Raw genomic sequence first — 27064 nt, 5'->3', positions numbered from 1 at the left:
CCCACCCAGGGGACACTGTCAGTGTCATCGTGTCCCCTCTAGAACTTACCCCATGCTGGGGTCCCCTCCCCTCTTGCCCACCTTCATTTCAGGCAGAGCTTTCAAGCCTGGAGGGGGTGGTACTAGTTGCTTCCCGTGCCTGCACGGGCGTGAAATGTGGCACACTGGCCAGGCTCCTGTTCTGCCTGGCCCAAGGAGGAACAGCAGCGGGGTGTCCTTGATTTTTTTCAGGCACCTCTGTACAGGTCCGAGAGGAGGCACCTATGCTGCTGCTGGAAGGGGAAGGGAAGTCAGAATTCACAGTCGTTTGCTATGCAAAGTGCTTGTCAGTCCATGGCTGCTTCTACCAAGTAATCCATTTAAATCCAGGAGAGGGGACAGATGGGACACTGGGATGGGGGTGGTGTCCCTTGGAAGGCAGCCAGCAGAGCCTGGTTGTGGAATAAGTGTCCCCAGAGGCCTTCAAGGTCTTGTGAGAAAATCAGTCTGCTGTTGATGGTTTGGCCAGAGAGCCCAGAGGAAAGCGTCAAACCTTGAGAAACTTAAGTCAACCCCTCAGTCTGCAACCGTGAGGTCCAAGAACTGTAGCCTTGTGGCCAAGAGAAAGAGAACCTTGGTATATGCTGGGTGGGCCCTGGGGCCAACTAAAAAAGGCTCTTTTTTCTTTTTTTTTTGGCAAGCACTCTAGGCAGAACCTAAGGGATGAGGAGAATGGGACGCCAGCCTCTGTGTGGCAATACAACCAACCTAGAAGAACGGTGTCAACTCCCTCCTAGGCTTTGACTCTGGTTCCATGGTGAGGTCCTCAAAAGACCAGACCTCAGCCTCAAGACCCAAGTGCAGAGTTCGTCAGCACCCATTCCTCACTCTTCAGACAGCAGAGAGACCACCGTGGGCTCCGACTCTCCAGAGACAGTGTGTTCTTTGGATGTGTTTGGCCCCTCTCCCAGGCCCCACACCACCAGGCATGGGAGAAAAGGGTATGAGGGGAAAGGAGACAGAAGGACTGAACCAATATTCAGGTAACCAAGGAACAGGCTGCCCGACAGAACAGGCTTAGGGGGAACTGGGCACACAGGCCAGCTGTGAGTCCAACTTTCACATTGATGGGTGGAAGGCGGGGGTGTGTGTGTGTGTGTGTGTGTGTGTGTGTGTGTGTGTGTGTGTGTGGTGTGATGACATTGGTGAATGAGGAACTAGGGAAGGCAAGCTTTCTGGAGTGTTAGTCCCTGCTTTTCTCCCACATGGGCAGCCAGGGGCTTCCCAGTCCAGGAAGGCAGCATTTGTGCCTGGGGTCCAGCCTGCTGGCTCGTAAGCCAGACTTTAGCTCTGTAGACTTCCTCTGCTTTAAGGAGCAAGGAAAGAAAAGGGGGCGGAGCCTTTGGGTTTTCCTAATCTTCCAGCTCTAGGGACAGAGCCAAGACCCCCAAAGTCAGTGCAACGATCCTGTTCAGTCCAGTGAGGAAAAGGAAGGTGTGGCTTGCCTCGGGGGCTGTGCATGGCCACGTGCATGCTCTTCCCCGGCATTTGGTGGATGGACATGAGACGGGAAGGGTCCTGGATCTGTCTCCAGACACAGAAGTCTTTGCATGGAGGACAGTGGCCCAGGGTCAGCTGTTCCGGGTGCCGTTCCTGTGTGCCGGGTAATCAGGTCATGTAGCGAGTGATGGCGCGGAGGGCATAGAGCAAGGCTGCTTGCATGCGGGCTTCGAGGAGCAGCAAGTTCACGTGAACCTGAGGAACAGAAAGAACGAGGCTTGCTGACAACTGATCTCCCGGTCTACCCGTTCCCTGCCACTCACTTCACCCACGCCTCCCACCAAGATGCCCTGACCTCTGCTAAGACTCAGTGCAGTCTGGTGCAGTGACTAATGCTTTACCCCACGGTCTGAAAAAAGAGCTACCAGCTAACTGGTGCTAGGGCAGGATCAAATGTTTCCATACATAGTCTCCTTGTGTCTTCCCAACTTTGAAATGCTGGCAGTGTCCCTTGCCATTATAAAGGGGAGACGCTCAAAGATAAAGGGGAGACGTCTAAAGCCACACTGCTCCTATGTGAGGATTTAGATCCACTCCTATGGCTGGGGGTGGTGGTGGTGGTGGCGGCGGCACACGCCTTTAATCCCATCACCCAAGAGACAGAGGCAGGCAGATCTCGTGAGAGTTCGTGGCCAGCCTGGCATAGAGAGTGAGTTCCAGGACAGTCAAGGCTACACAGAAAAAGTCTCAAAAAAAAAAAAAAAAAAAAAAAAAAAAAACCAAACAAATAAAAAATCTGCATCTATGCCCACGTAGCCTGTGGAAGACAGGAACCTGACTGCCCAATTTAAATGAAGTCTGAAATTACACCGTAGAATCGAATCTGAACAAGGATAACAGGCCAGGGTGTCACACCTCATAGGACAGACCCACAGTGTGGCCCTCACCGGGTTCTAACCTCTGACTCTTCCACAGCCCCTCCCACGCCCACACTGCCATCACCTTCTCTGAGTGGCGGAAGTGCCTCCAAAAGAGGTTGTACATTCTGCGGGTCGTCTTCTCTGGGTAGCAGGCGACCGTCTTGATATAGATCTTGAGGTTCCTTTCCAGGAGCTGGTTTACCTCTCCATAATCATAGTCATCATATCTGATGGACAGACAGACACGACAGCATTACTCAGAGTCTGCTCCCAGAAGCAGCCCGGCTCCCCTGCCCCCACCCCATAGAAGGAGGAACAGAGTGCCCAGAAGAAGGAGAAGGTAGGGAGCCGTGAGAGGCCTGGTTCCTCTTAGAAAAACAGCTGACATCATGGGTCATAGGTGACAAGGCTCGTAGAGGAACACTCCAAGTAACGCTGACAAGCGTGCGCTACCGAGCTCTGACTGTCTACCAGTCACGGACACACAAAGGCAGATACTCCGGTGGCATACGATAAACGGAGTTCATCAGAAGCAGCAAACTGGCAGTGTGGAGAAGCCACTCCCCTCTCCCTCCCTGGTCTCGTTCATGCGTGTGCATGGGAAAAAAGGCAGGAAGGAAACGCCTGATAATAATAAAATTAGGCGCTCTCCTGAAGAGTGTCGCTGGGTTTTACAGTTGTTTGGAGAGTCCTGTAGCCCAGCTCCTGAACTTGTTAAATAGCCACGGATGGCCGTGAACTCCTCATCTTCCTGTCTTGGCCTTTCCAGTGCTGAGATTGCAGGTGTACACAAAAATAAACCAATTAAAAGAAAGAAGTAAAGAAAAGGAAAGACAACAGGAAGAAAAAGCCAGGAGCCAGGTAATCAGCTCACACCCACAATCCCAGCACTAGAGAGACTAAGACAGAGTGGACCTAGGAGTTCAAGGTCCACCTGGGCTGTCATGAGACATCAGAAAACAAACAAACAAACAATATAGTTCTCTCTATATCTCTTAGATAAGTCATGTTATTTTGGGCATTTAACTATTAGAACACCTGATGTCCGCGGTTAGATTCTGTTCCACCGTGTGTGGAAGAGTGGTCAGTGCGAACAGTGTTTATAAGAGTAAAAACTGGGGCTGGAGAGATGGCTCAGTGGTTAAGAGCACTGGCTGCTCTTCCAGAGGTCCCAAGTTCAATTCCCAGCAACCACATGGTGGCTCACAACCATCTGTAATGGGATCCGATGCCCTCTTCTGGTGTGTCTGAAGTCACTGACAGTGTACCCACATACATGAAATAAATCTTTAAAAAAAAAAAAAAAGGACGTTGGGGATTTAGCTCAGTGGTAGAGCGCTTGCCTAGGAAGCACAAGGCCCTGGGTTCGGTCCCCAGCTCCGAAAAAAAGAACCAAAAAAAAAAAAAAGAAGTAAAAACTGCTGACGGTGGTGGCGGCCTGTTATCTCAACACCAGGGTGGTCAAAGAGGCAGAGGGGTCCCAGGGAGCTAACAGAGCTTCTGAGACTCCTTCTTGGCAGTGGGGAGAGGGGAGGAGGTAGGAAAGGGGGAAAAAAAGAACAAAAGGAAAACCAAATCAACCCTGAAAAGAACTCTCAATACTCAACAGTAAATAGCACGTCACTCTAAAAAAGGCCTTCCTCAAAAACCAGTCAGCGGACAGGCGAGATGGCTCAGTGGTTAAAGGAGCTTGCCGTCAAGACTGATGACCCAAGTTTGATCCCTGGGCTCCAAATGGTGGAGAGAACCAACTCCAGTAAGTTTCCTTCTGACCTCTACATGTATGTTGTGCCACACACACACACACGTGTGTGCGCACAAACATACAAAGAAATAAAATATATACATAATTGTTTTGAAATCAGGAAAAGACCTGACAAGATAAAATTTAGCTCACAACATTATTCTGTGTACATGACCACTGTCCTCATGCCTGGCTCTCAGGTATAATTTTCACGAGTTGCATAATAGATTATGAATGGAAATATCCTTATTTAAAGTACTCTGCTGTACATGCATATCTGTGTTGTCCTTATTTACTGTGAGAAAAGATACGCTATTGGAAATTTTACACAAGACTCTGGGTATCGTGCACATACGTATGCACATGTTTATGTATGTGCATAGATGTGTGAATACACACACAAAAACATGAAATCATAAGCTGGAGTACTTTGGTGGAGTAGGTCTGTAAGCCCAGCAGCTAAGAAGCTAAGGCAGGAGGATTGTCGCAAGTTCAAGGTTAGCCTGAACCATACATGTTCTAGGCTAGTTGAGGTGACATCCCAAGACATCAAAAACAAATAAGTAAAGTGACATAAAACAACACAAAATAAAATAAAACAAAGGGTGCTGCCTGCCTAGCACGCACAAGGTCATGGGTTCAATCCTGAGTACTGCATAAGCAAACAGAGCAAAGCCTAGTTATGCCTGGGAGAGTGTAGAGCCTTGCTTACAGAGCCTGCGCACTGAGCATTCTTACCAGCTTTAAACCTGCAAAGGCATAAACGTGGTGGCCTGAAATCTTATCAGAGCCAAGAAGACAACAAGAACTAAAAACGACAGTGAGCCCAGGGAAGACTTGGGGGACACACGCGACCTGAGCTTGGGGCGGGGCACGTGCTCACCTGATACCAAAGACGCAGTGGATGTAGTTCCAGACGGCTCTGCGGAGCATGGAGGTGTCCACGCCACTGTGCATGGCGATGGTGTTGTAGGTGAGGCTGTAGGCTACCTGAAACTTCTCATCCAGCAGCTGCCCTCCCTCAGGGTAGAGCCGCTGGATCAGCGAGTAGCCATGGTCTTCCCAGGTATAATCCTGAGGAATCGGGGAAGAGGTCTGTGAGCAAGACTTGGGAAGGCCGTGGCTGGCCAGAGATCTGTCGTCCTCTGCACCACTAGGAGTCACACCTTAGCTTTGCCTCACATGCCTTCCCTCAACCACAGATCTCATGACCTCCCAACCCACAAGAGGCACCTTTCGGGTCTCCACCGCCCTCACGAGTTTTCGAGGGGAGACAGTATCCTACTTAGGACTGCTTGAAGTACCTGCCCCCACGTCTGTGTAAATCTGAAACAGTGAACAACACCTGGGCACGGAAGGTTGGGGGGGCCTGAGTCCCTCGACGAGTGAAGTCTTCATATCCAAACGTGGGGTCCTCTACAAAGCATAGGATGTCTGGGTGTGGAGAGGGCTCCAGAATATCCGCTGAGGGCCACATCAGAAAGAGGGGACAGTGAGACTGAGCAGAGCACAGCAGGATCCCCGAATACAGCAGGGGCCACAGAGAGCCCCTCCCCACACTAAGTAGGAGGGTGTTAGCTCGAGCCACTGGAAGGAGGCAAGCGTCAAACCAGCCCCCTAGCCCCCCACAACAGTAATAGTGTCAGTTTTATAGAATGGCTCAGTCTGGGGAAGAAACTTGGCCCATCTACCTCACCCAAGCCCTGAAGCGCTAACAGACCAGGATTCAAAGGCAAGTCTGAACACAAGGCCGGTGCTCAGAACCTCTTGGAAGGGGAAGGCAAAGCGTGTGGAGGCATCTGCTCCCATCAGAAGTGTAAAGAGAGAGGCAGCAGCCCCTAGCATTGGCGCCTGTGAGCCTGTACCTGAGGGGGTCACCAGCAGGCTTTCCGTCTTCTCCAGCTCAAAACGGTTCTCCATTTCCTCCTGGGAAGCCCCCTCATCCCGCAGGAGGCTCTCCTGAAGCTGCCTCATGCGTTCCATCAGAGCTTCTACGTCACGGGCGGCTTCAAAGCCCTGTAGGAAGGACCCAGTAATTACCATCTACTCCCTCATGGCCCTCTGGGAGACTCCGCTCCGTTCCTCCACACCCCAGGCCACCACACCGGGCAGCTCACGTAGCTAGCCCGTGAATCTACACTCACGAAGCAGACCAGTGGCCTTGAACTCACAGAGCTCTGCCTGCCTCTGCCTCCCAGGTCCTGGGATTGTGGCAGTCCCTGTTTGGCTTTTAGTGCTGTTGCTGAGTGACCGTAGCAGGCTGGGGCGAGCACTGAGTTATAATCAAAGCCCAAATTTTGCATGGTCAACTGGGCAAAAAAAAAAATGTCAGATACATTGGCTCACAGGGACCGGAGAGTGAGGGTAATCATCTGAGTTTGAGGCTAGCCTGGGCCAGAGTTAATAGCCTGTCTTGAAATAACAAAGCAACCCCCAAAACATCCACAGACAACGACGAGAATCAGCTGCCGTGATGGCGCGTGCCTGTCGGAACCGCTTGTCTCCACAGTAAATTCCGGTGCATCCCGGGCTTATTATTCCAACATTCTAACCAAAAAACCCGGCTGACTCAATCCGAAGAGGCGAACACTGAAGTTTGGTCAAGCACCTGTGGCTCACAACCCACTGTAGCTAAGTCTTTATCCCCAGGAAACAGATAAGGAAACTGAGTTTGAAAGCCGAGCAAGTTTGCTGGACTCTCTCACTATGGAGGGAGAGACAGGGAAGCGGGTGGTGGTTTCCATTCCTAGAGCGGAGGCCAAATCGCTTTTCTCCCACACCAAGATGCAGGACCATGGCTTACCCCCGAGTTGTTCAATGGGTCTCTGCTTGGGGGGCTGCCTTGCTCACTGGGTGGCGAAGGTGCCTGTGAGGTAGGACTGCCCTCAGCATCTCCCTCAGGAAGTATCCCACAGCCAAACACAAAGGAGGCCAGACAGTGGCAGTGGGTAAGCAGGACCAGCGCTTGGATGAGCTCAGCCAGGGACCAGCTATGCTCTCCAGTCTTCAGCAAGGCCTGCAAAGCAGGGAGAAATAAACAAATCCGCTTAGTGGCTGCCCCAGCCCACCCCAGCCCACCCCAGCCCGCAGGCTTCCTTCCTCAGGGTCCTCCACTCTCTGCCTATCGTACCTGAATATGCTCCTTGGTGATAAGCCATGGCCGATGTGCCAGTAATTTGTTGATCTCGCTGAGCTTGCGGAGCTTTTCAGGGGCGCGATGGAGGCCCAGCAGCCACTCGGGGTCACCGCCGGTCTGCAGGAACTCAGTCATGTGGGAACCCACCAGGTAAGAACACTGGTGGCGGGCAGCAGCCTGTGGGGAAGGGCGGGGTCAAGGAGCCTGAGTTACCTTCCTTCCCTTCCGTGTCCCACTCTGGGAGACGCCCCACCACCACCTTGGCATCTAGGAGGCAGGAAAATCTATGTCCTAACTTCGGCTCTGCTACCAGCTTGTACCTCAGTTTCCCCATTTGCAAAGTATACACCTGAAGACGCCTTTCTTCAAAACCTGAAGTTCCCTGGGGTATAAAGCTAGACACTCCTCTACACCTAAAAAAAAAAAAAAAATCAGTGGAGCCAGGACAGACTCACCATGATGGCAATGTAGTGGCGCCAGGAGCTGGCCAGGGGCCCATCCGTGTGCAGCAGCAGGTAGTGGAGGCGCCAGAAGCTGCTAAGGTAGTCGGGGTGGAGGCCCATCACCACCGCCAGGTTGTCCACCCGCCCTGAAGACATCAGAGCCTCGAGCCCCAGGTGCTGCTCCAGGCTCTCAGCTCCTTCCCGAAGGATCTGCCAGGCAGAGAGAAGCGCGTGGGTTCCCTCCTGCCCCCATATGGACCAACCTCTTCTTTGTTTTATATACATATGGTTATATCACAGATATAATAGGAGACTGAATGCTACCAACCACACCGGAAAGAAACTGATTAAGTAAACGCTACTGGGCAGTCTACTACACTAGCGCTACCCAAGTCCGTCACATTACACTTCATGTAATACCTCATAGTAACTCAATTCTCAAGACAGCTAGGGAAGTACAGGTCAATTTCCCCTATATTTATTTCGTAATTAAACAGTTTTTTTTTTTTTTTCAATGCTGAGGATCAAACCTAGGGCCTCCGGGCTAGACAGATACCCTACTTATCCTTCCTCTGACCTTTTTTCTTATTTTATGTTCCTCTTTTTCTCTTCCTTTCTTTGAGACAAGGCTTCTCTGTGTAGCCCTGGCTGGCCTGGAACTCTGTAAACCAGGCTGGCCTCAAACTCACAGAAATCCACCTGGCTCTGCCTCCTGAGTGCTGGGACCGAAGGCGGGCACCACCACCACCACCACCACCACCACCACCACCACCACCACCACCACCACCACCACCACCGGCTTCCTTCTCTCTCTTATTTCTGAACTTAGGCAAAGAAGCTAAGATTGGTTGCTGGGACCCGGAAGAGTGTGGCTCCGTGGGAAAATGAGCGCTTAGCCTGCATGAGGCCCTGAGCTCCATCCTTGGCGATAAGAACTGAGTGCATAGTTTCTCTTGTCTTCGTAGAATTTCTATTCTACCATGGCAAATGCGGACAGGCACGGAGGTAAGAGGAAGTGCAGAAGAGTTCGAGTGTCCTCACTGTCTTTTCATGTAGAGCCTTTTAACCTTATTGACTTTTTTTTTAAATACAGGATCCCATACAGTTCGGGCTGGCCTCACACGTCTAACCCTCTCTTGCCTCTGCCTCCCAAGGGGTTGGATGGTAGGCCCGCTCCACCATGACCAGCTTATTGGAGCTAAGGGTTTAGCCCAGGGCTGTGTAGATGGTAGGTAAGCACTCCAGCGTCTGCAGCGTGATACAGCCCTCTTCCCCCTTTTCTTCCTCTTATTTACTTAGTTATTTTACTTATTTGTCTGCCTCTTTGTTGTGGATCTGGGTACCAAGCCCAGGGCCTTGTGCATGGGAAACGAGTGTGCTGTCACTGAGCTTCACCCCCAGCCCTGATTCATTCATCTAGCAGATAGCTACCCTACCCAATTATGAATCTCCTTGAGTGTCCGAACTTGTCCTGTGAGGTGAGTACTATTATTTTCCTCCATTAATAGATGAAAAAACCAGGTCTGCTTGAAACCACAGATCTGATAAACGACAGAAACAGGGTTCTAATCTAGATGAACTCCAAGGCCTCTTGTTTCTTTCCTTTCTTTTTTCTAAATAAAAGACAAATTATTTATAAGCAGAAAAAAATAAAATGCAAGAACACCGCGAGAGGTCAAAACTGCTGGGATACGTGCTGAAACCCCAGTGGGTTTGTCCCTCTTACATTACAAAGGAGATAAGTTCTGGTTTGGGAGCCTTGAGTTTGGCCATGTCACGCTATCATTTCATCTGTCTGAACCCATTCCTTGGCAGAAAATGAGGTTGAGAACAGCCCGGCTTCAAGAGCTTTTTAGAGAAATTAAATAAGTCAGGAGCAGGGAAAGAAAAGATCCTCGACTTTCCGTCTCCATGTCCTTCCCTCCTGGAGACTGAAGACCCTTAACCTTAACGCCCCCAATTCAAACTCACCTCCTCCACTGGGATGAAGGCGCTGGGCCCTCGAGGGCCTCGCCGCGCCTGGCCCTCCCGATGCTCCTGTGGGAAAACACATGGTGGTTATTTGGCAGAAGGGAGGACAAGGGAGGGCGGAGAGGACTTTCTGCGAGCTCTCTAGTCCCCCTTCTCCACCCCTAAATGACACTGAGTTTCTAAACTGCCTTCTTGGTATAGCCGGAATGGAGGAGCAGGGGGAACACTTAGACACATTTGATGCATAGCAAACAGGCAAGAGGAAAGAAAGCTCATCAAGGCTCAGGAACTCAGTCAGGACCCAGAAATCCAGCATGGCTGGGTGGGAGGGGCCGAGGAAGGAAATGACAGCTTTCTGCTGCCTGTCCCCAGAAGGCCCAGAGGACTGGTATAGTAGAAAGAATTCTTTATAGAGGGCAAAGACATGGCTCGGTGGGTAAACGTGAAGACCTAAATTCAACCTCTGGGCACCCACGTGCTAGAAAGAGACCAGACTCCTACAAGTTGTCCTTTGACCTCTAACACACAAGCTGTGATTTATGAACACACACATTTTTAAAAACAAGTGATTCGGACAGAAGTGGTAACGTATACCTTTGGTCCTAGCACCCAGGAGGCAGAGGCAGGTGGATCTCTGTGAGTTCAAGGCCCCCTGGTCTACAGAGTGAGTTCTAAGACAGACAGGGGCATGCAGTGAGACACTCTCTGGGGCTGAATGACCATTTCTCTCTCTCTCTCTCTCTCTCTCTCTCTCTCTCTCTCTCTCTCTCTCTGTCTCTCTCTCTCTGTCTCTCTCTCTCTCCTTCCATGCCGAGGATGGACCTAGGCAGCAGCATGCCTGGCATGCTGGGCACATTCACACCTTGAGCTGCACTCCTCAAGGCCTTGCAAACAGTCATTTGTTTACCCTTCTCTCCACAGCTTCTAGGCTCTCTCCACTCTCTGGGCCTCACCGTCTATTCCTGCCCGCACTGCCTGCCTTCTGCTAACCCAGTATCCACCCTGTAACCGATTTTCTCAAGTATGAAACTGATCCTTAAAACCCACCCTCCCTTACCAAAGCCTTCCAGATAAACGACTGGCTAAGCCCCACCCCTTCTGGGACGTGATAGCTCTCCTAGGTCTACCACCAGACCTTCCTTCTTACGTGACCCCGTAATTCCAGGTGTTTTTTGCTTCCACAAACACTGCCCACTGAGGGCCTCTTTTAAGTTGCTTTGTTCCCACACCACGTTTTGTGGAGAGCAGGGCCGGGTCATTCTGTGAATAAAAACAGAAAGCAGAGTGGCGTGGAGGTGTGGGGGGGGGGGACTCCAAGGAGGATGTGCAGGCTGGGGGTGGCAGCTACTCTGACTTCAGCTTCTTTGAGCTGGAGCTGTGTGCTCAATGGATACGAGGTGGGGGAGAGCATTCTATTCATTCACCTAGTTTCTGAATGTTGGCGTGGGGCTCTCCATACCACAAGCCTGGACACAAATGATCTAAATAACAGTTTTGCCTTCACTACAAAAGGCCGTCCCCCGAGCCCTTTCTCCTGGGAAAGATCCAGACTAGGACTGCAGATGTGTAAGGACTCCACACTATACCTGAGATCCTGTCTGCCTGTCTGTCTGTCTGTCTACCTATCATCTATGCTTTTCAAGATAGGGTTACTCTGTGTAGTCTTGCCTGTCCCTCTGTAGACCAGGCTGGCCTCATAGATCACTGCCTCTGTCCCTGAGCCATCTGGCTACTCTTTTTTTTTTTTTTTTTAAAGTGGCCAAAACTGTGCCATCACTGTCACCCTAAAGGGTTCTGTGGCAGTGGTGGCCCACACCTTTAATTCCAGCACTTAGGAGGCCGAAACAGATTACTGAGTTCAAGGCCAGCCTGGTCTACAGAATGAGTTCCAGGACAGACAGGGCTACACAGAGAAACATTGTCTCAAAAAACAAAAAAAATAAATAAAAATAAAAACAACAAAAAATAGTCCCCCGAGGGAGGTGACCTCTGGGGGCCTTCAAGATAACTAGAGAAAAAAAAAAAAAAAAAAAAGGAGCCTAGAGGCCTAGGTGTGCACACTGGAGGCCTAAGTGTGCACACTAGAGGCCTAGGTGTACAATACTAGTTTTGATGCTAATTCACTGTGTGGTTCAGGAAAGTTACTTAGGCTTTCTGGGTTCTGATTCCAGAGGGCAGAAGGAATAGGCTGGCTCCTTTCAACCACTACCTTTTCTTCTTTCCCCCTTCTCCCTCTCCTTCTTCTCCCGGCCTCCCCCCTCACCCCCCTCTGATACAGGGTATTTTTATGTAGCCCTGGCTGTCCTGGAGAACTCACTCTATAGACCAGGCTGGCCTTGAACTCAGAAATTCCCCCTGCCTCTGCCTCCCGAGTAGGCATGCTCACCAGCCACTCAAGCACTCCCTTTACAGCTCCCCCTCCTCCCTCACTTGAGAAAAAGCCCAACAGCTCTGTCTGGGAGATAAGAACTGCTGACTCCACAGACCGGCCTCCCTCTCTCCAGAGGACCTGAGGGCAGATAGAAAAAGCACGGTGGAGCCAGGCCAGACACCTGTAATACCATAACTAGGGAGAGGCTGAGGCAAGAGGAGTTTGAGACCAGCCTGGCTACACAGAGAGACGCTGCCTCAAAACAAATAAAACCATTGGAGAGGGAGGGGTTGAATATGCAAATATCAAAATTTTAAGACAAAAAAAAATTAAAATTAAAAAGAGAAAAAGAAACCACAGCAGCTCAAGCAGAGAACTAAGGGCCCTTAGCTGTGTGATGTGTGGGGGAAGGGACGGGGAACCGCCCTGGGATCCTCTGAGCCTAGAGCCAGCAAAGAAAGAAAATGATACCCCTAGGTTCTAACCCATCGGTATTTCCCAGCAAAATAAATAAAATAATAATGTAGTTTACAATTAAAGATAGGAGCTTGGAGGGCTGGGGCTGTAGCTCTTTTGCAGAGTGTTGCTATAGAGGATACTGAAATTTAGCTCAAGTAGTCATACATAGCCTGTACAAGACTTAGAGAGAGCGCGCGCGCGCGCGCGCGCGCGCACACACACACACACACACACACACACACACACACATTTTTTGATAGTCCCACCAGTCAGCTCTTCAAGCCTCAGTTTGCTCCTGGAATAAGGGAATTTTCATGAGGATTTAACAGGACTATGCCACAGTTTACCTCAGCACCTCTACTAGGGAGAACTCTTAATAAAAGTCCCCTGTCATTAACTTTGTTGTTTTTTTTTTTTTTCTTTTTTTTTCCGAGCTGGTTCGTTGTTATTTTAAACAAGGGCTTCTCTGCCCTAGCGGTCCATTAGCATCCTTTTGTGAAGCTTTTTTTTTTTAATTACTGTAACCAAAGTCCCACCACCTCCAGCGATCCACACAGAGAGGAAGTGGGGGTGGGGCGGGGAGGGCGACGTTGGTACCGTTTATTTACTGCTCACTCAGGTACAGAGCCCAGAGCTGAGTGCTTCCCAGGTAGAAGCAGAATCTGTTCATTTGATGATTTTTTTCCTGATGTATTTTACAGGCAGCGTGAATACAACAGGGCAAAGGCAACGTCCCAGCCAGCCTTCATATGATTTTAGGCATCAGGGAGCAAGTTGACAAATGATGAACAGGCTTTCCAATCAGAAGAGAGGGAGAGACAGAACTGAGTAATGGAGTTGGGAGAGTGTACGGTATTTTAGTTTAAGAGGACAGGAAAACTACTGGAGAGGTAGGTGACCTTTGAGTTGGTTGAGAAGGCAGTGGAGGACCTGTGAAAATAGAAGGGACCAGGGGACACTAGAGAGTTCTGAATCCGAGTCTAGGGACTGAAATTCATGGCTCTGATATCCCGAATGCTCCCCTACCCTTCTGGGCAAGTCCATGGGAAGCTGGAGGAGCCGGGCCTCACTGGCAAGAGGAGACATCAATAAGCCAGCCCTCCTCCCATTCCCTGGGATAGACAAGCAATGGTAATGTTGAGTTATTATATGAGTAGGTATTCCCTTGTTCCACTGGCGTATGCTCTGATGTCCATGATCTAGACTAGACGGTAGAAGCCACAACTAAGGCTCCACAGTAAGAAATAAGGTTCTGAGGGCTCCACGTCACTTCTGGTTACTCAGCTAGAAAGGAAGTAAGACAGATGAATACAGTCCAGGTTCCTTCAAACATGGAAGCCATTCCTCATTCTCAACAACCAAGGCTTCTTCTGAACCTGCAACCAGGGTTTGCCAAGGTGAGAAGTCTCACCTCTGCTCACAACCTTAGGAATTCAGAAAGCCCTTCACAGCACCTTCCTCAGGAACTCAGGCCTTGAGGGCGCACACTGGGTCTAGTTTCCAGTCCTTATTCCTATGTCTACTACACTAGGACCAATAGAACTTTAGGGACTGGAGTGATGGTTTAGTGCCAAGGACCATTTGCTGCTCTTACAGAGGACCCAAGTTCAGTTCCCAGCACCCACGTGGCTCACTTCAGCTCCAGAGGATGGATCCAACCTCTTCTGGCCTCTGTGGGCACCTGCACACATGCGTGCACACACAATTAAAAACAAACAAATTAAAAAATAAGAGTACAGGGTTGGGGATTTAGCTCAGTGGTAGAGCACTTGCCTAGAAAGCGCAAGGCCCTGGGTTCGGTCCTCAGCTCCGGGGGCAAAAAAAAAAAAAAGAGTACAAATATAGGGCTGGAGAGATGGCTCAGTGGTTAAGAGCACTGACTGCTCTTGCAGAGGTCCCAAGTTCAAATCCCAGCAACCACAAGGTGGCTCACAACCATCTGTAATGGGATCTGATGCTCTCTTCTGGTGTGTCTGAAGACAGCTACAGTGTACTTACATATAATAAATAAATCTTTTTTTAAAAAAAGCACAAATATAATTTTCTATATATGGGGAACATTTGGTATCTGCACTGTCTAATACACATGGTGGTCCAGAGCCATTCTTCACCCTAAGTGGTTTAAAATATATCTACAGCAAGGCAAGTTGACTTTTGGCTTAACTAAACTTGAATTTCTGTTAACTAGTTGGTTTTCTAAGATGAAGTGTCATTACATAGCCCAGTCAGCATTGAAACTTTCAATCTACCTCTGCCTCGGTACCACTCTGGTTCTAAATTTTCTTTTGTTGTTTTTGAGACAAGGTCTCCATTTGTAGCACAGGCAACTGTGGAACTCATCTCCCACCCCCCAACCTTGAATTTATGACAGAACTCCTAATTTAGTCTCCTCCACGCTGACTACTGATGTGTGCTATCAAGGCCTGGAGTTACCAGCTCTAAATTCTGTCAGGTGTGACTAGGGGGTGGTCGCCATGTTGAAGAGCACAGGTTCTGCACACCTGATGATGGTATGATTCCAACAGAGGAGACAAAGACAGGGAAACCCTGACTGGGCAAGTCACCTGCTCATGTCAAGTAAAAGAAAGCAGCAGCAATGGCTGGTCCCCATTTCCAACATTTGGCACCAGCAACAATAAAGTCAGACAGTCCTCTGGGAGGGCTTTCTAGGTCTTAGCACATCAGAAAGGGACTAATGAATGAATGGCCTTGAAGCCTAGTGCCTGGCAACTCATTCAAATGCTTTCTAGACTAACTTTCCTGTTAAATCCTATTTACATCCTATTCACATCTGTTTGATGGTTATAGGGAACAAATGAAATGTCTGAAAATTAAGCACTGACTAACAAGTAATAATTTGAACTCAAACTGAGTTCTTTCCACTCCACTATAAGAGTTTCTGGAAATGGCACCAGACCTAGAGGCTTAAACCCAGCATGGACAGACTTCCCAGAGTGCTGTTCACCCGCCGCACTGGTCCCTCGGAGTAGCCCAGTCTGTGCTCTTGTTCTCTGGAGTCTGCCTGTCCCCAGACTCACCTACGGACACCTGCTAAGTCACACTGCCAGCTGCAGGGCCTGCCCTACCTATCAGCTGGATCCAGACAGGAGTCTGGATTTACACCTGAGGAGAGGACAAACAAGCAAGTCTCAGACTTCCAGCCAGTCTTGAGGGGGCAGGGAGTGGCAGCCAGCTGCGCCCCCCCCCCAAGTTCTTTACATATTTGGTCTCATAGGCACCCAGGCACCTTAATTCCTCTCAACTACCCTGAGGGAGACAGAACTTCTTGTTCCCCCTTTAAAGACAAGGGAGTGACCAAAGCTCAGAGTGGTCCCCTTCTGGCCTGGCACAGGTCATATGGGGTTTCAAAGCCTCAATGGCTGACAAGAGCAGTTAACCACTTCGTTGTAAAGAACAGTGAGCTCCGTAGGGTGTTACTAACTAGTCCCAGAAACAGAGGTAGGCAGAAAGAAAGGCCTAGCTTATGGAACTAGCTTACAACGAAGAAGGCACTAGAAACAGTATTCAAAGGGACTCATCTGGTGGAGAAAGAAAAGCTTTTCTGAGGAAGTGACATTTGGGGAAGTTATTCTAGAACCCAACATAGCTTTGAAAACATACTGCCCAAGACAAGAGCTAGACTCTTGGAACTTTCTGGAGCCAGGCATATCTGAAGGCCTTGACCGTCTGAAATAAGGTCTGAAACAGTAGTGAGGACTACTCATCTGGCCCTCAAGCCTTGAGGGCTAGAGTCTGCAAGATGGATACCCTATCCTCTCAGGATCCCACTTATAGCAGACACCTTCAAGGTCATCTTCTCTTGAGGGAGTAGAAGATGTAGAAATGTTGCAAACATTATCCGCTTCCCCCAATACTGCAATGTGACTTTCTTAAGTCCAGTGTGTCGGAGGAAACCTGTAATCCCAACACTCAGGAGACTGAGGCAGGAAGGTAGTCATAAGGTCAAGGCCAGACTTAACTACAGAGTGAGACCGGGTCTCAAAGGGGATGGGGCTTCCTCTAAGGACTCTACCCAAGATCTACCCAGGATCCTACCCAGACCACCAAAGATTTTCTTCCCTTCAGGCAAGGTGGGGAGAGAGCTGTGCCAGGCTCTCCTCCTCCCACAGTAGAGAAGAGACTCAGGAAGTCCCTTGAGAGGCACTGGGGGTGGGGAGAGATGCTGGCTAAGCCAGTCTTCCAGAAGCTAGCATTTTAAATACAAGGACAGTTCTCTACAATAAATATGTCCCAGGCACTCTGCTTCAAGCACTTGCTTGTATTTTAATTTGTCCAACAATCTCTCAGAGATACTATCAAAATATCCTGTAAGAGACTGCAATCAAAAGAGATGGCTTGGCTGAGATAAGCCAGTGAGAAAGTGCAGAGTGGTAGGACTGGAATCCCGCCCTCACCTACCTCAGTGCCCCAGTGCTCTAACAAAAACAACATTGTTCACAAGGCAGACAAAAGTTATCAGCAAAGAGGCAGAAGCCAGGCCTCCTTTCTGCATACAGATTCCTAAACCATATGAAGAAGCAGCAGACCGACAGCTGGATGCAGAACCCTCCAGAAATGCCATTTCCTTACTCTACCCATTCCCAGCCGCGGCAATAGACCTTCCACACTGCTCTCAGCTTAGAACCTCAAAAGGGAACAGCATCTTCGGCAGTGCCAAGCATTCTCCAAAGATCCTAGTCACACAAGGCCAAAGAATGAGGAGCTAAGTGAAAAGAAACCTCTCTCGGCCCCATTCGGGCCTCAGTTTTCTCATTCTGTAAAATGGGGCTAAAGTACCGTTTGTATTTGCTGTCTTTGTCAGACAAGACCTATATCCTGGCTTCTAGAAGGTGCTCCATAAATGATAGACTATGTCCACTGTCGAAGCTGCTGGGAGGTAGACGGGGGCTTTATACTAGCATGATACCTTGCTTCCCTGCTAAGTCGCTCAACGCTCTGAGGAGACAGCGAAACGAACTTTGAGGACCCCCAGAACAATTTAATAGGGAGCAGCCTGTAGGGACCAAGGGTTATCCGCTTTCTCCCCCAGCTCTCTCTGGCTGCTGCGCCGAGATCAGGCGGCCAGCCAGCCCCATAAAGTACTCGGACCAGTTTCCAGATCGGGGGTGCAGGTGAGGACTGGGGAAGGGGGATCGACCTTCGCTGGCCAGTCCCAGGGGTTTTATTCCCTTCGCTGTGCGGCAGGGCCAGAAACCGATCCTAGAAAGAGCTCCCTGCCCGCCTGCCCCCACCGAGAGGAAGGGAATCGGCGGAAGGGGGCGGGGAGGAGGAGTGGTCGGGTCTCTCCGGCCGGGATTTGCCTGGACTTGAAGACGATTGCTCTACCAGAGCACAAACCCAAAGAGCCACGAGAAGGCGTCCCCTCTCATTGGCCAGGAGTCCGAAGGAGCCAAGGAGGGCTCCGCGGCCCCCTCCCTCCTAGGGAGGTGAGGGGGAAGAGAGAGCGAGGGCAGTGGGAGGGGAAGGGAGGGAAAGCGGAGGCTGCAGTTGATGCAACCCTAGCCCTAGCTTACGTGCTCTCAGACCCTTGAGCCCGGGGGGCGCACCAGACTTAGCCCGGGTCAACCCGAAGCTCGTCTGTGGCTGGAAGAGAGCGGCTTCGCCCGGTTGTTGCTTACCTCTCGGGTCCCGGGGCCGGCCACACCGCCCCTGGTGAACGGCAGGTAGCCCTTGATCTCCGCATGGCACTCGGAGTCCGCTACGATCATGGTGTGCGCCTGGACCGGGCCACGGCTCGTCAGCGCCCGGGGCACCCGTGGGGGTCTGAGGCGGGCGCGCAAAGGAGGCCCGGACTAGGGGTCGCCGGGGAAGCTCGAGATCCCCGGGGTATCTCTCCGAATGAGGAGAACCGGCGATACCGCGCTGAACACTCCTTCCAGCCCAGCTTGGAAAACTGCGGCCGGCCTTGGAGGCCTGAGATTGGCCGCGGCGCAGAGGTTTTCACGGCCCGGAGTGCCTCGGAAGTCCGCAGTGGCCAGCGCTGCTCGCAAAGCCGGCGCTCCTCACCATCCCCACCACGGAACTGCCAGCGCTCGCCCGGCTCTGTCAGCCCGCTGCGGTCCCAGGGGGAGGGCGGGGACACAAAAGTCCCACGGAGCAGCCAATCAGATGCCTGTTTCCCGGGGAGGCGGAGCCGACACCTCCCTCCCGAGCCAACCGTCCCTCCAATCAGCTTCGACAGGACCTGGGAACTCTGGGAGCTGTAGTTGGCCTCGCACAGATGCTGCAAACTTTTGCAAGCAGGGGTTACTTAGTCAGATCTCTGGCAATACCAGATGAGAGTGACAGCCCAGGGAGTCATTAGGACTGCGTGATGAAACGGGACTTCACGGGGCTGGGCCAGACAGCCAGGTGTGAAATCCCTTCTGAGTAAGTTCTTCAGTTTTCCAGTTCCTGGAGGGACTGGTTAGGGCTGCAGAGAGTTCCACATCCAGTTGTTCTAATTATAGACCAAAACCCGCATATTTGAAGGCCAAGAGCCACCACCCTGTCCCCTCAGGCCTCGAGAGATCTGCACCCTCAGAAACACTAGGCCAAGGAAATCACCTTATTTGTGGAGTCTCTGGAAAGGGCCTCATTGAAATACCCTTGGTAATCTCAAACTTAATCGCAATCCTCGTTGCTACAATTTCCCCTCTTCTGTTCTGCCTTGGGTGCCTTCGCTGCAGTCTTCCACCCTCCTGCCGCTCCTGGAAACTTTGTAACTTAGGTGTTTGGCTTGGTCTATTTCTCTCTTCTCCCTCTGGCCACTCCTCTCTGACTCCTCTTTTTCCATCCACTCCCTAAACGTGGGTGCTCTTCTGGTTTCTGTTTTTATCCCTCTTTTCTTTTTCTAGACATGCACCCTCATGACTTCTCAGTTCTCATCTCTTCCAGTCAGCCCCTCAGCTCTTTAAACCTGATTCACCCATCCACTTCTAGCAATCTCCTTCACTGTTTTTCTTGAGGCCTCTTCTTTAAGTTTCTCTTTATTCTAGTCAAGGAGTCCTGGACAGGGCTGGAGCCGACTAATCTTCTCAGTTCCTGCCTGAAATAGTCTTGAGTTTAGGCTTATGATACCAAAGATGATCTTCTGACTTGGTCTAATGCCTTCCAAAGGGAAGGGAGTTCACCCGCACTCTCCTGAGCTTCCTAAAGTCTTGGGCTGGGCCTTTCTCTCTGGATTTTAATACTTTCCATGATGTACCTTGTGTGGTTGTTTGCTGTATGTTTGTCTTATCTGAAAGTTTTTTACTACAAATTTGTTGACCGCAGTATCTACATTTAGGCTTTTTTTTTTCTTTTTTCTACCTTATGCCACCTGGCAGTTTGTTTCTAGTAATGTACCCTTGGTCACTGACTGTCCCTTTGGGTTAATTCTCTACTAAACAGTTCTATATCAGATGCAGCTTTCTCCTTAAACAACATAGACTCTCAGTCTAGTGGTGGTGCACACCTTTAATCCCTATACCCAGAAAGCAGAGGCAGGTGGAGTCCTGAGTTCGAGGCTAGACTGGTCTATAAAGTGAGTGCCAGGATAGCCAGGTCTACACAGAGAAACCCTGTCTCAAAAACCAAAACAAGGGCTGGAGAGATGGCTCAGCGGTTAAGAGCACCCGACTGCTCTTCCAGAGGTCATGAGTTCAATTCCCAGCAACCACATGGTGGCTCACAACCATCTGTAAAGAGATCCGATGCCCTCTTCTGGTGTATCTGAAGATAGCTACAGTGTACTTATATATAATAAATAAAATAAATCTTTAAAAAAAAAAAACCAAAACAAACCAACCAAACATACAAAGGCATATACTCTGTGGGATGAAGAATATTACAGTGTCCACTTAGGACCCAAAGGCCTTGGGTTCTATTCCCAAAGACACACACACACACACACACACACACACACACACACACACACACACACACAGAAATAACTATAATCTCAGTAGACAGGATAAAAACTTTTCTCAGTAGTATTTTATCAGCTACCGGATAAAGTGAAACCTCTAGGTGGCTCCTCAAGGCCTGCCAAGATAGGTTTCAAGCTACATCTTCAGTCTTATCTGTCACACCCATGATCCTTCAACTTTTTGATACTCCTCTGCGAGTTCTACTCCTCGAAGCGACAGGGAGCATTCAGAGCCTTCATCCTGTTGGTGGCCTGAAGGAAGCCTTCAAGATGCCGCTTACTCCCAAAGCTGCCTCTGTCATCCCTGCTGAAAGTCATCTTGCCTCTGTTCCTCAACACCTTTAACCTCCTCCCGGCCCTGTTTACCAATCGCGAGTAGCTTTGTTGCCGTGTTTACAACTCTCACCCCTTCCTTCCAGTTAACGGACTTTAATACCAGCCACTGGCATGAGGTGAACACACTCCGGTAAAACCGACTGTCAACGGCGCAGCATCTTCTGACTGCATGAAGCTGGGGGAAACGTCAGTTAAAGCAGTAAGGACGTCTATCTCTGGATCGCTCCCTCGTTGGCATGGGGTATTAGACTTTTGTTTTCAGTCCTGGGATTGAATCAGGGTCTTGTACATGCTACAAAGTGCTCCCTTGGGCTACTCCTCCATCTCTCCAGGACATATTTTTGAATGACAGTGAGTTATTGTCTTCATAAGAATAATCGTTTAGCCAGGTACTGGTGATATATGTCTTTAATCCCAGCACTCAGGAGCCTGGGGCAGGTGGATCTCTGTAAGTTCAGCCTGGACTACAGAACGAACTCCATGACAGCCAAAGCTATATAGAGAAATCCTGTCCTGAAAGACTAAAAACGGGTTAGGGATTTAGCTCAGTGGTAGAGGTAGAGCGCTTGCCTAGCAAGCACAAAGGCCCTGGTTCGGTCCCCAGCTCCGGAAAAAAAAAAAAAAAAAAAAAAAAAAAAAAAAAAAAAAAAAAGACTAAAAACAAAGAATGAAAAACCAAGAAAAAAAATAGACTTTCTGATCTTTAGAGATAAAACTATAGGCTCCATTTATAAGGCAAATAATTTCTGTGGAGGAAAATCAGAAGACACTAATGCTAGATCTTTTGTGACCTAGCATCTAAAGAATCAGAGCAGAGGAGACATACTTTTTAACAGTATTCAGCTCTACTAATGAGAGTCCCGGATCCACCCATGATCCCATTATAACTCTCACCACAACCTCCTCAAGTAAGCCTTATGTCCCCATTTGATGGATGACAAAACTGAAGCTCTCGAGAGGCGTGCCGGCCACGGTCAGGTGGCTTAGTAATGTGCAACGTGTTCAGAGGCAGTATGACTCCATAGCAGAAACTCAGCCCCGCCAGTGAGGAGAGAAGTACGTGAATATCTAAGAGGCAGGCTGGCACTTGTAATCGGCGCCTAAGCCAGATCTATTAATTAGGAGACATAACTGTAAAGTTGCCTAGAATGGGTGTGTCAGCGCGGTTCTGTGGCAGGGCCTCTCTGGGAAGCTCAGTGACCATTTGACAATGACTAGGGCAGCTGAGGAAGAGTAACGGTGGGGAGGGAGGGAATTGCTGGCTGTGCTCAGAGAAGTCTGCTCCTTCCCTCCCCCTCTCATTCAGTAAACAGCTCTGACCATGTAGTGCGTGCTAGTTGCTAGGCCAGGTGGTAGAAATCCAGCAGGGAAGCTGCCAGCCGGGTGAGGGATGGGGAGGTGTGCTAGACACTGGTTGGACGCATCCCTCCCCTCCCCCGTGCCTTGCATATTTTGGTCAGGCAAGGTCTCCTTCTTCCTCCTGTTGCCATACTCTCTGGACTCTTGCATCAGCCGTGCTAAGGCCACTGATTGGCCAAAGCTGTTTTGAGTCCTCAATCATATTGAAGTCCTGGAGAAGACGTTTCTAGATCAGATCTGAAAGGCTTTTGAGACTTCTTCAATTTCAGACCCTGTCAGACTATGAACCTAACGGGATTCTCATCTTTTTTTTTTTTTTTTTTTCAGAATTAATTTCATGGCATCAGAATCTTGGGCCGTTTTATTATAATGGCCTTGCAATGTAACCATTCCAGGCACTAAGGTTTATCATTCCTTGTTTTGTTTTGTTTTGTTTTTCTTTGAATTTTTATTGTTTTTCAGCTCCAGTCTCCAACTGCAGAACACAAGTTTCTGCCCAGGGAAATCTTGTATGGAAGAAGCTTCTCTCGGTTCGATTGGTTTGACAAATCCAAAGGAGATACTCCACACACCCACCAAAAGCTTACTCATACATTCACTTACTCATTAAGCAGGTATTGTGTGAGGTCCTGAACAAGGGTCAACCCTGACCTCGCCTCTTTGAGTTATCACAGACCCTCAAAAACAGAGTCCGCTACGATCCTAACAGCGACTCAATCGTTTGTTTTTGTCTCTAGTCACCAAATTAAGCCCCGTCCTTTCCCAACCCTGTTTTCTTACCTAAAAAGCGAGGAAGTTTGGAAGGAGAGCTCTCTCCGGTCGATGTGCAGAGAGAACTAGTGTGTTTGTCCTGATAAAGTCATTTCCCTCGACTGCACATTTTGAGTAGAAAACGTCAAGTTTGGAAAAGCTCACCTTTATTAGTAAAATATGAAAGCTAATCTATTCTGGGCGCTTTCGGGGCAATTAGCTGGATTTTTCTAGTTTGATCATTTGAGCAAGCCCGCAGCGCCCCCTGCAGGTCAGATCTTGCTATAGTTCAGTCCCGGTGGAGTGAAAAAAGGCTTCCAGGGCCGCTCCAAATGATTCTGTACAGACGACTGTCAGGCCCCATATCATGGCGTCGAGGTCTTACTAAGAAGACAGGCGATGGCTAAATAAATATCGCGTGGCTGCTGAAGAGTCTAGCAAAAAGTAAGCTTTTGTAAAACTTCACAGCCTAAGTATTTCTCCCAAAGCTTTGGCTTAACCTCCCATCCCAGAGGAAGAAAGCCTCTGCCCCAGACAGAAGGAATTCGCTAAAAACCCTCGGAAATCTGTCTGCGGCATGGAGACCAGATCTTAAGGTCCAACCAACCGATACTTTAACAGGCTGATCCAGTGGCTTGATTTTTAAAAAAAAATGTTTGCTGTGGTGTCCTCTTTCTCCTACTCCACTCCAACGGGCCCTACTACCTAGCAAGATGGGCAGAAGGGGGAAAGGGTGGATGCAGTCCTAGTTTTTTAAACCGTGTGAAATCAGAACATCATTTGTCTCTGCCCCTGTTTCCTGCTATGCCAAAGAAGGGCTGTTGTGAGGGCGAAAGCTAACGCAGAAGAACTCTTCAACAGGGCAGCCGGGGTTGTTATTTATATTGCTGTTTTCCCCAAAGTCTCCTGGACAAAAACTGCATCACTTTTTTTTTTTCCCGGTGCTCAGCAACAGGCTCTTCTTACGTAAATCGCGGCGGCCAATGAGCAGCAAGGTGGGCGGGGGTTTTATAATAAGCCAATAGGAGCCCTCAGCGACGCTCCGGATAGGACCAGGCATGTTTCCAGGCTGACAAGGCAAGACTCTCCGAGGCTGTTGAGGGGACCCAAAGGTCTTTAAAATCTTCTTGCTCTGCCTATCAACCCGGCTCTGATTGGTGTAGAACGTTGGTGTAAAACGTAGCGCCTGCCTCTCCTCCGCCCTCCCTGAGCAGGAAGGGAGCAGGTAGCTCAAGGCTGGCCTTCCCACCCCCCACCCTTTTTTGTTTTAATATTTGAGACTGGGTCTCCTGTACACCAGGCCCGGAACTCAAATTCGGAACTTAAATTCGTTATGTATGGTGAGGTATCATAACTTTATGATTCCCTTGCTTCAGCTTCCCAAGTATCTGGGATTGCAAGTCTGTGTTGCCTTCCCTGGTGTTTTAAATCTCTACACACTTTTTTTTTAAAAATCCATTTACATACTTAAGTGCTTCAATGTGTTACATTTTTAATATTAAAGAGACCCTTAAGCCGGGCATGATGACGGTTGTTCAAGGCCACACTGGGCTATGTAGTGATTTATTTCGATAACTCAGTAAGTGCCAGTCTCAAAAAAAAAAAAAAAAAAAGTGAATGAGAAACCTGTTGTTCAAAGACCAGAAAGGAACAACTATTGAGTTTCCCACTTTAGGCCCCTGAGTAGCTGGCTTTGCAGACCTAGCTGTATGATCTTTGTAGTTTTTACTTCTTATTTGTACTGTCTTTGTCAGCTCTTACATAATGCAGGGTCTCTTGTAGCTCAGGCTTCTTTCGGCCTTTTGTAGCCTAGAGGATGACCTTGACCTTCTGGTGATCGAGCCTCCCTAATCTGGAATGCTTAGATTATACACCTGTGCCATGACCATTGTGGGCTCTTCAACTTTTAATTTTTTTTTCAAGATTTATTTATTTTTATTTATATGAGTACACTGCAGCTGTCATCAGACACACCAGAAGAGGGCATCGGATCCCATTACAGATGGTTGTGAGCCACCATGTGGTTGCTGGGAATTGAACTCAGGACCTCTGCAAGAGTAGTCAGTGCTCTTAACCGCTGAGCCATCTCTCCAGCCCAACTTTTAATTCTTTTTTTTTTTTTTTTTTTTTTTTTTGGTTCTTTTTTTTTTTCAGAGCTGGGGACTGAACCCAGGGCCTTGCGTTTGCTAGGCAAGCGCTCTACCACTGAGCTAAATCCCCAGCCCCAACTTTTTTTTTTTTTTTTTTTTTTTTTTTTTTTTCGGAGCTGGGGACCGAACCCAGGGCCTTGCGCTTGCTAGGCAAGTGCTCTACCACTGAGCTAAATCCCCAACCCCCAACTTTTAATTCTTTACAGAAAATAAGTTGTTTATCTGTACATGCCTGTATATATAAGTATGTGCACTGCACATGCACCAGGTGCCTTCAGAGGCCTAGGCTACACGAGACCTTAACAAAAAAAAAGCATTTGAGAGATTTCACCGAAAATCCCCTAGGTATGATTTCTCTTGCGACACTGAGGTCACCAGCCGGTAACTAGACTTGTCTTTTCCTGCTTTCAGGAATCCTGATGCACACAGACCGTTTAACTTATCCACATTATCTCTAGGAATCCAAGTCCAAAACCTTCCATTCCTCAACATAGCTGAGCCCGGGAGGCGCATGCCCAAAAATCCAGCTCCTGGGGAGGCAGAGGCAGGCAGATCATAGGTCCAAAGGCCGGTTGGAGAGTTTAGTGAGACCCAGTTCCAAAATGAAAAGTAAAGGAGGGGGTCCGGAGAGATGGCTCAGCAGTTAAGAGCACCCAGACAGTGTCTCAGTCACTGGCAGCTGTAATTCCAGAGGATACAATGTTCTACTTCCTCCCACTTCTGCAAGTACTTATTGGCCACATACCTTTGCTCAGGGTCAAGGTGTAAGGCAACGACAGGAGTTTCTCGTTCACTTGACCAACTTTTTTTCTCTCTCTCCTTTATGTAGTAAAGTAATCATTAACTTCTCCCTCCCACTTAAGAGACAAGGTCTACTTTTTGTGCAGCTGGCATTAAAAACATGGGCTCAAGTCTGGTGTGGTGGCTCGGGCCTTAATCCCCAGCACCCAGGAGGCAGAGCTAGGTGGGTCTTGGAGTTTGAGGCCAGCCTGGTCTATAGAGTGAGTTCCAGTATGGCCAGTGAAACATCAAGAAACTGTCCCAAAAAAACAAAATAAATGAAACAAACAAGAAAAAGAAAGGAAAGGAAAAGGAAAGGAAAGGAGAGGTTGGAGCAGTGGCTCAGGGGTTAAGAACACTGATTGTTCTTCCAGAGCTCCTGGAATTGAAGTTACAGTTGTAAGTCACCATGCAGATACTGGGAACTGAATCCATGTCCTCTGTAGGAGTAGTAAGTGTCTTAATCACTGAGCCAACTGTCTAGCCCTTGGATTAAAAAAAAATAAATGTTTATGTGTATTAATGTTTTACCTTTATGTTCGTGTATACACAACTTGTGGAAGCCAGAAGAGGGTATCAATCCTCTGGGACTTACAACATGTGATTGTTAGCTGCCCTATGGTGCTGTGAATCGATCCCAGGTCCTCTGGAAAAGCAACAAATGCTCTTAACTATTGGGCCATCTCTCCAGCTTCTTGTTTGTGTTTTTATTTATTTATTTATTTATTCATTTATTATATATAAGTACACTGTAGCTGTCTTCAGATACACCAGAAGAGGGAATCGGATCTGTTTACAGATGGTTGTAAGCCACCATGTGGTTGCTGGGAATTGAACTCAGGAACTCTGGAAGAGCAGTCAGTGCTCTTAACCGCTGAGCCATCTCTCCAGCCCCCTTCTTGTTTGTTTTAAAGATTTATTTATGGGCTGGAGAGATGGCTCAGCGGTTAAGCACCCGACTCTTCTTCCAGGAGTCATGAGATTCAATTTTTGGTGTCACAACCATCTGTGGCAAGATCCGATGCCCTCTTCTGTGTATCTGAGAGACAGCTACAGTGTACTTATATATAATAAATGAATAAATAAATCTTAAAAAAAAAAAAAAAAAGAAACAAAGTTTAAAAAAAAAAAAAGATTTATTTATTTTACATATGTGAGCACACTGTCACTGTCCTTAGACACACCAGAAGAGGGCGTCAGATCCCCTTGCAGATGGTTGTGAGCCACCATGTGGTTGCTGGGATTTGAACTCAGGAC

General features: G+C 48.9%; 1 protein-coding gene across 1 annotated transcript; it reads right to left on the bottom strand.

Moving 5' to 3' along the window:
- Positions 1-664: 664 nt before the first annotated feature.
- On the bottom strand, positions 665-18601 carry Sesn2 (sestrin 2). The gene is made up of 10 exons (XM_032896738.1): positions 18163-18601; positions 9694-9759; positions 7735-7932; positions 7274-7456; positions 6947-7159; positions 6009-6159; positions 5489-5607; positions 5027-5217; positions 2482-2626; positions 665-1734 (listed from the first exon to the last, which is right to left on the bottom strand). The coding sequence occupies exons 1-10, from the start codon at positions 18250-18252 to the stop codon at positions 1648-1650; spliced, it is 1443 nt and encodes a 480-aa protein (XP_032752629.1). The 5' UTR covers positions 18253-18601; the 3' UTR covers positions 665-1647.
- Positions 18602-27064: the final 8463 nt, after the last annotated feature.

Source organism: Rattus rattus, chromosome 1 (assembly GCF_011064425.1).
Source record: "Rattus rattus isolate New Zealand chromosome 1, Rrattus_CSIRO_v1, whole genome shotgun sequence".
Taxonomy (NCBI): domain Eukaryota; kingdom Metazoa; phylum Chordata; class Mammalia; order Rodentia; family Muridae; genus Rattus; species Rattus rattus.
This window is presented reverse-complemented; position numbering and strand designations above follow the sequence as displayed.

What these genes read in the sequence shown, in the direction of transcription:
- Sesn2 (XM_032896738.1), bottom strand. Translation starts at nt 18,252, where the DNA reads ATGATCGTAGCGGACTCCGAGTGCCATGCGGAGATCAAGGGCTACCTG. An exon ending in CCGGCCCCGGGACCCGAGAG is followed by an intron (nt 9,760 to 18,162) that starts GTAAGCAACAAC and finishes GTTTTCCCACAG; the next exon opens with GAGCATCGGGAGGGCCAGGC. An exon ending in CCCCAACCTTCCGTGCCCAG is followed by an intron (nt 5,218 to 5,488) that starts GTGTTGTTCACT and finishes CCGATTCCTCAG; the next exon opens with GATTATACCTGGGAAGACCA.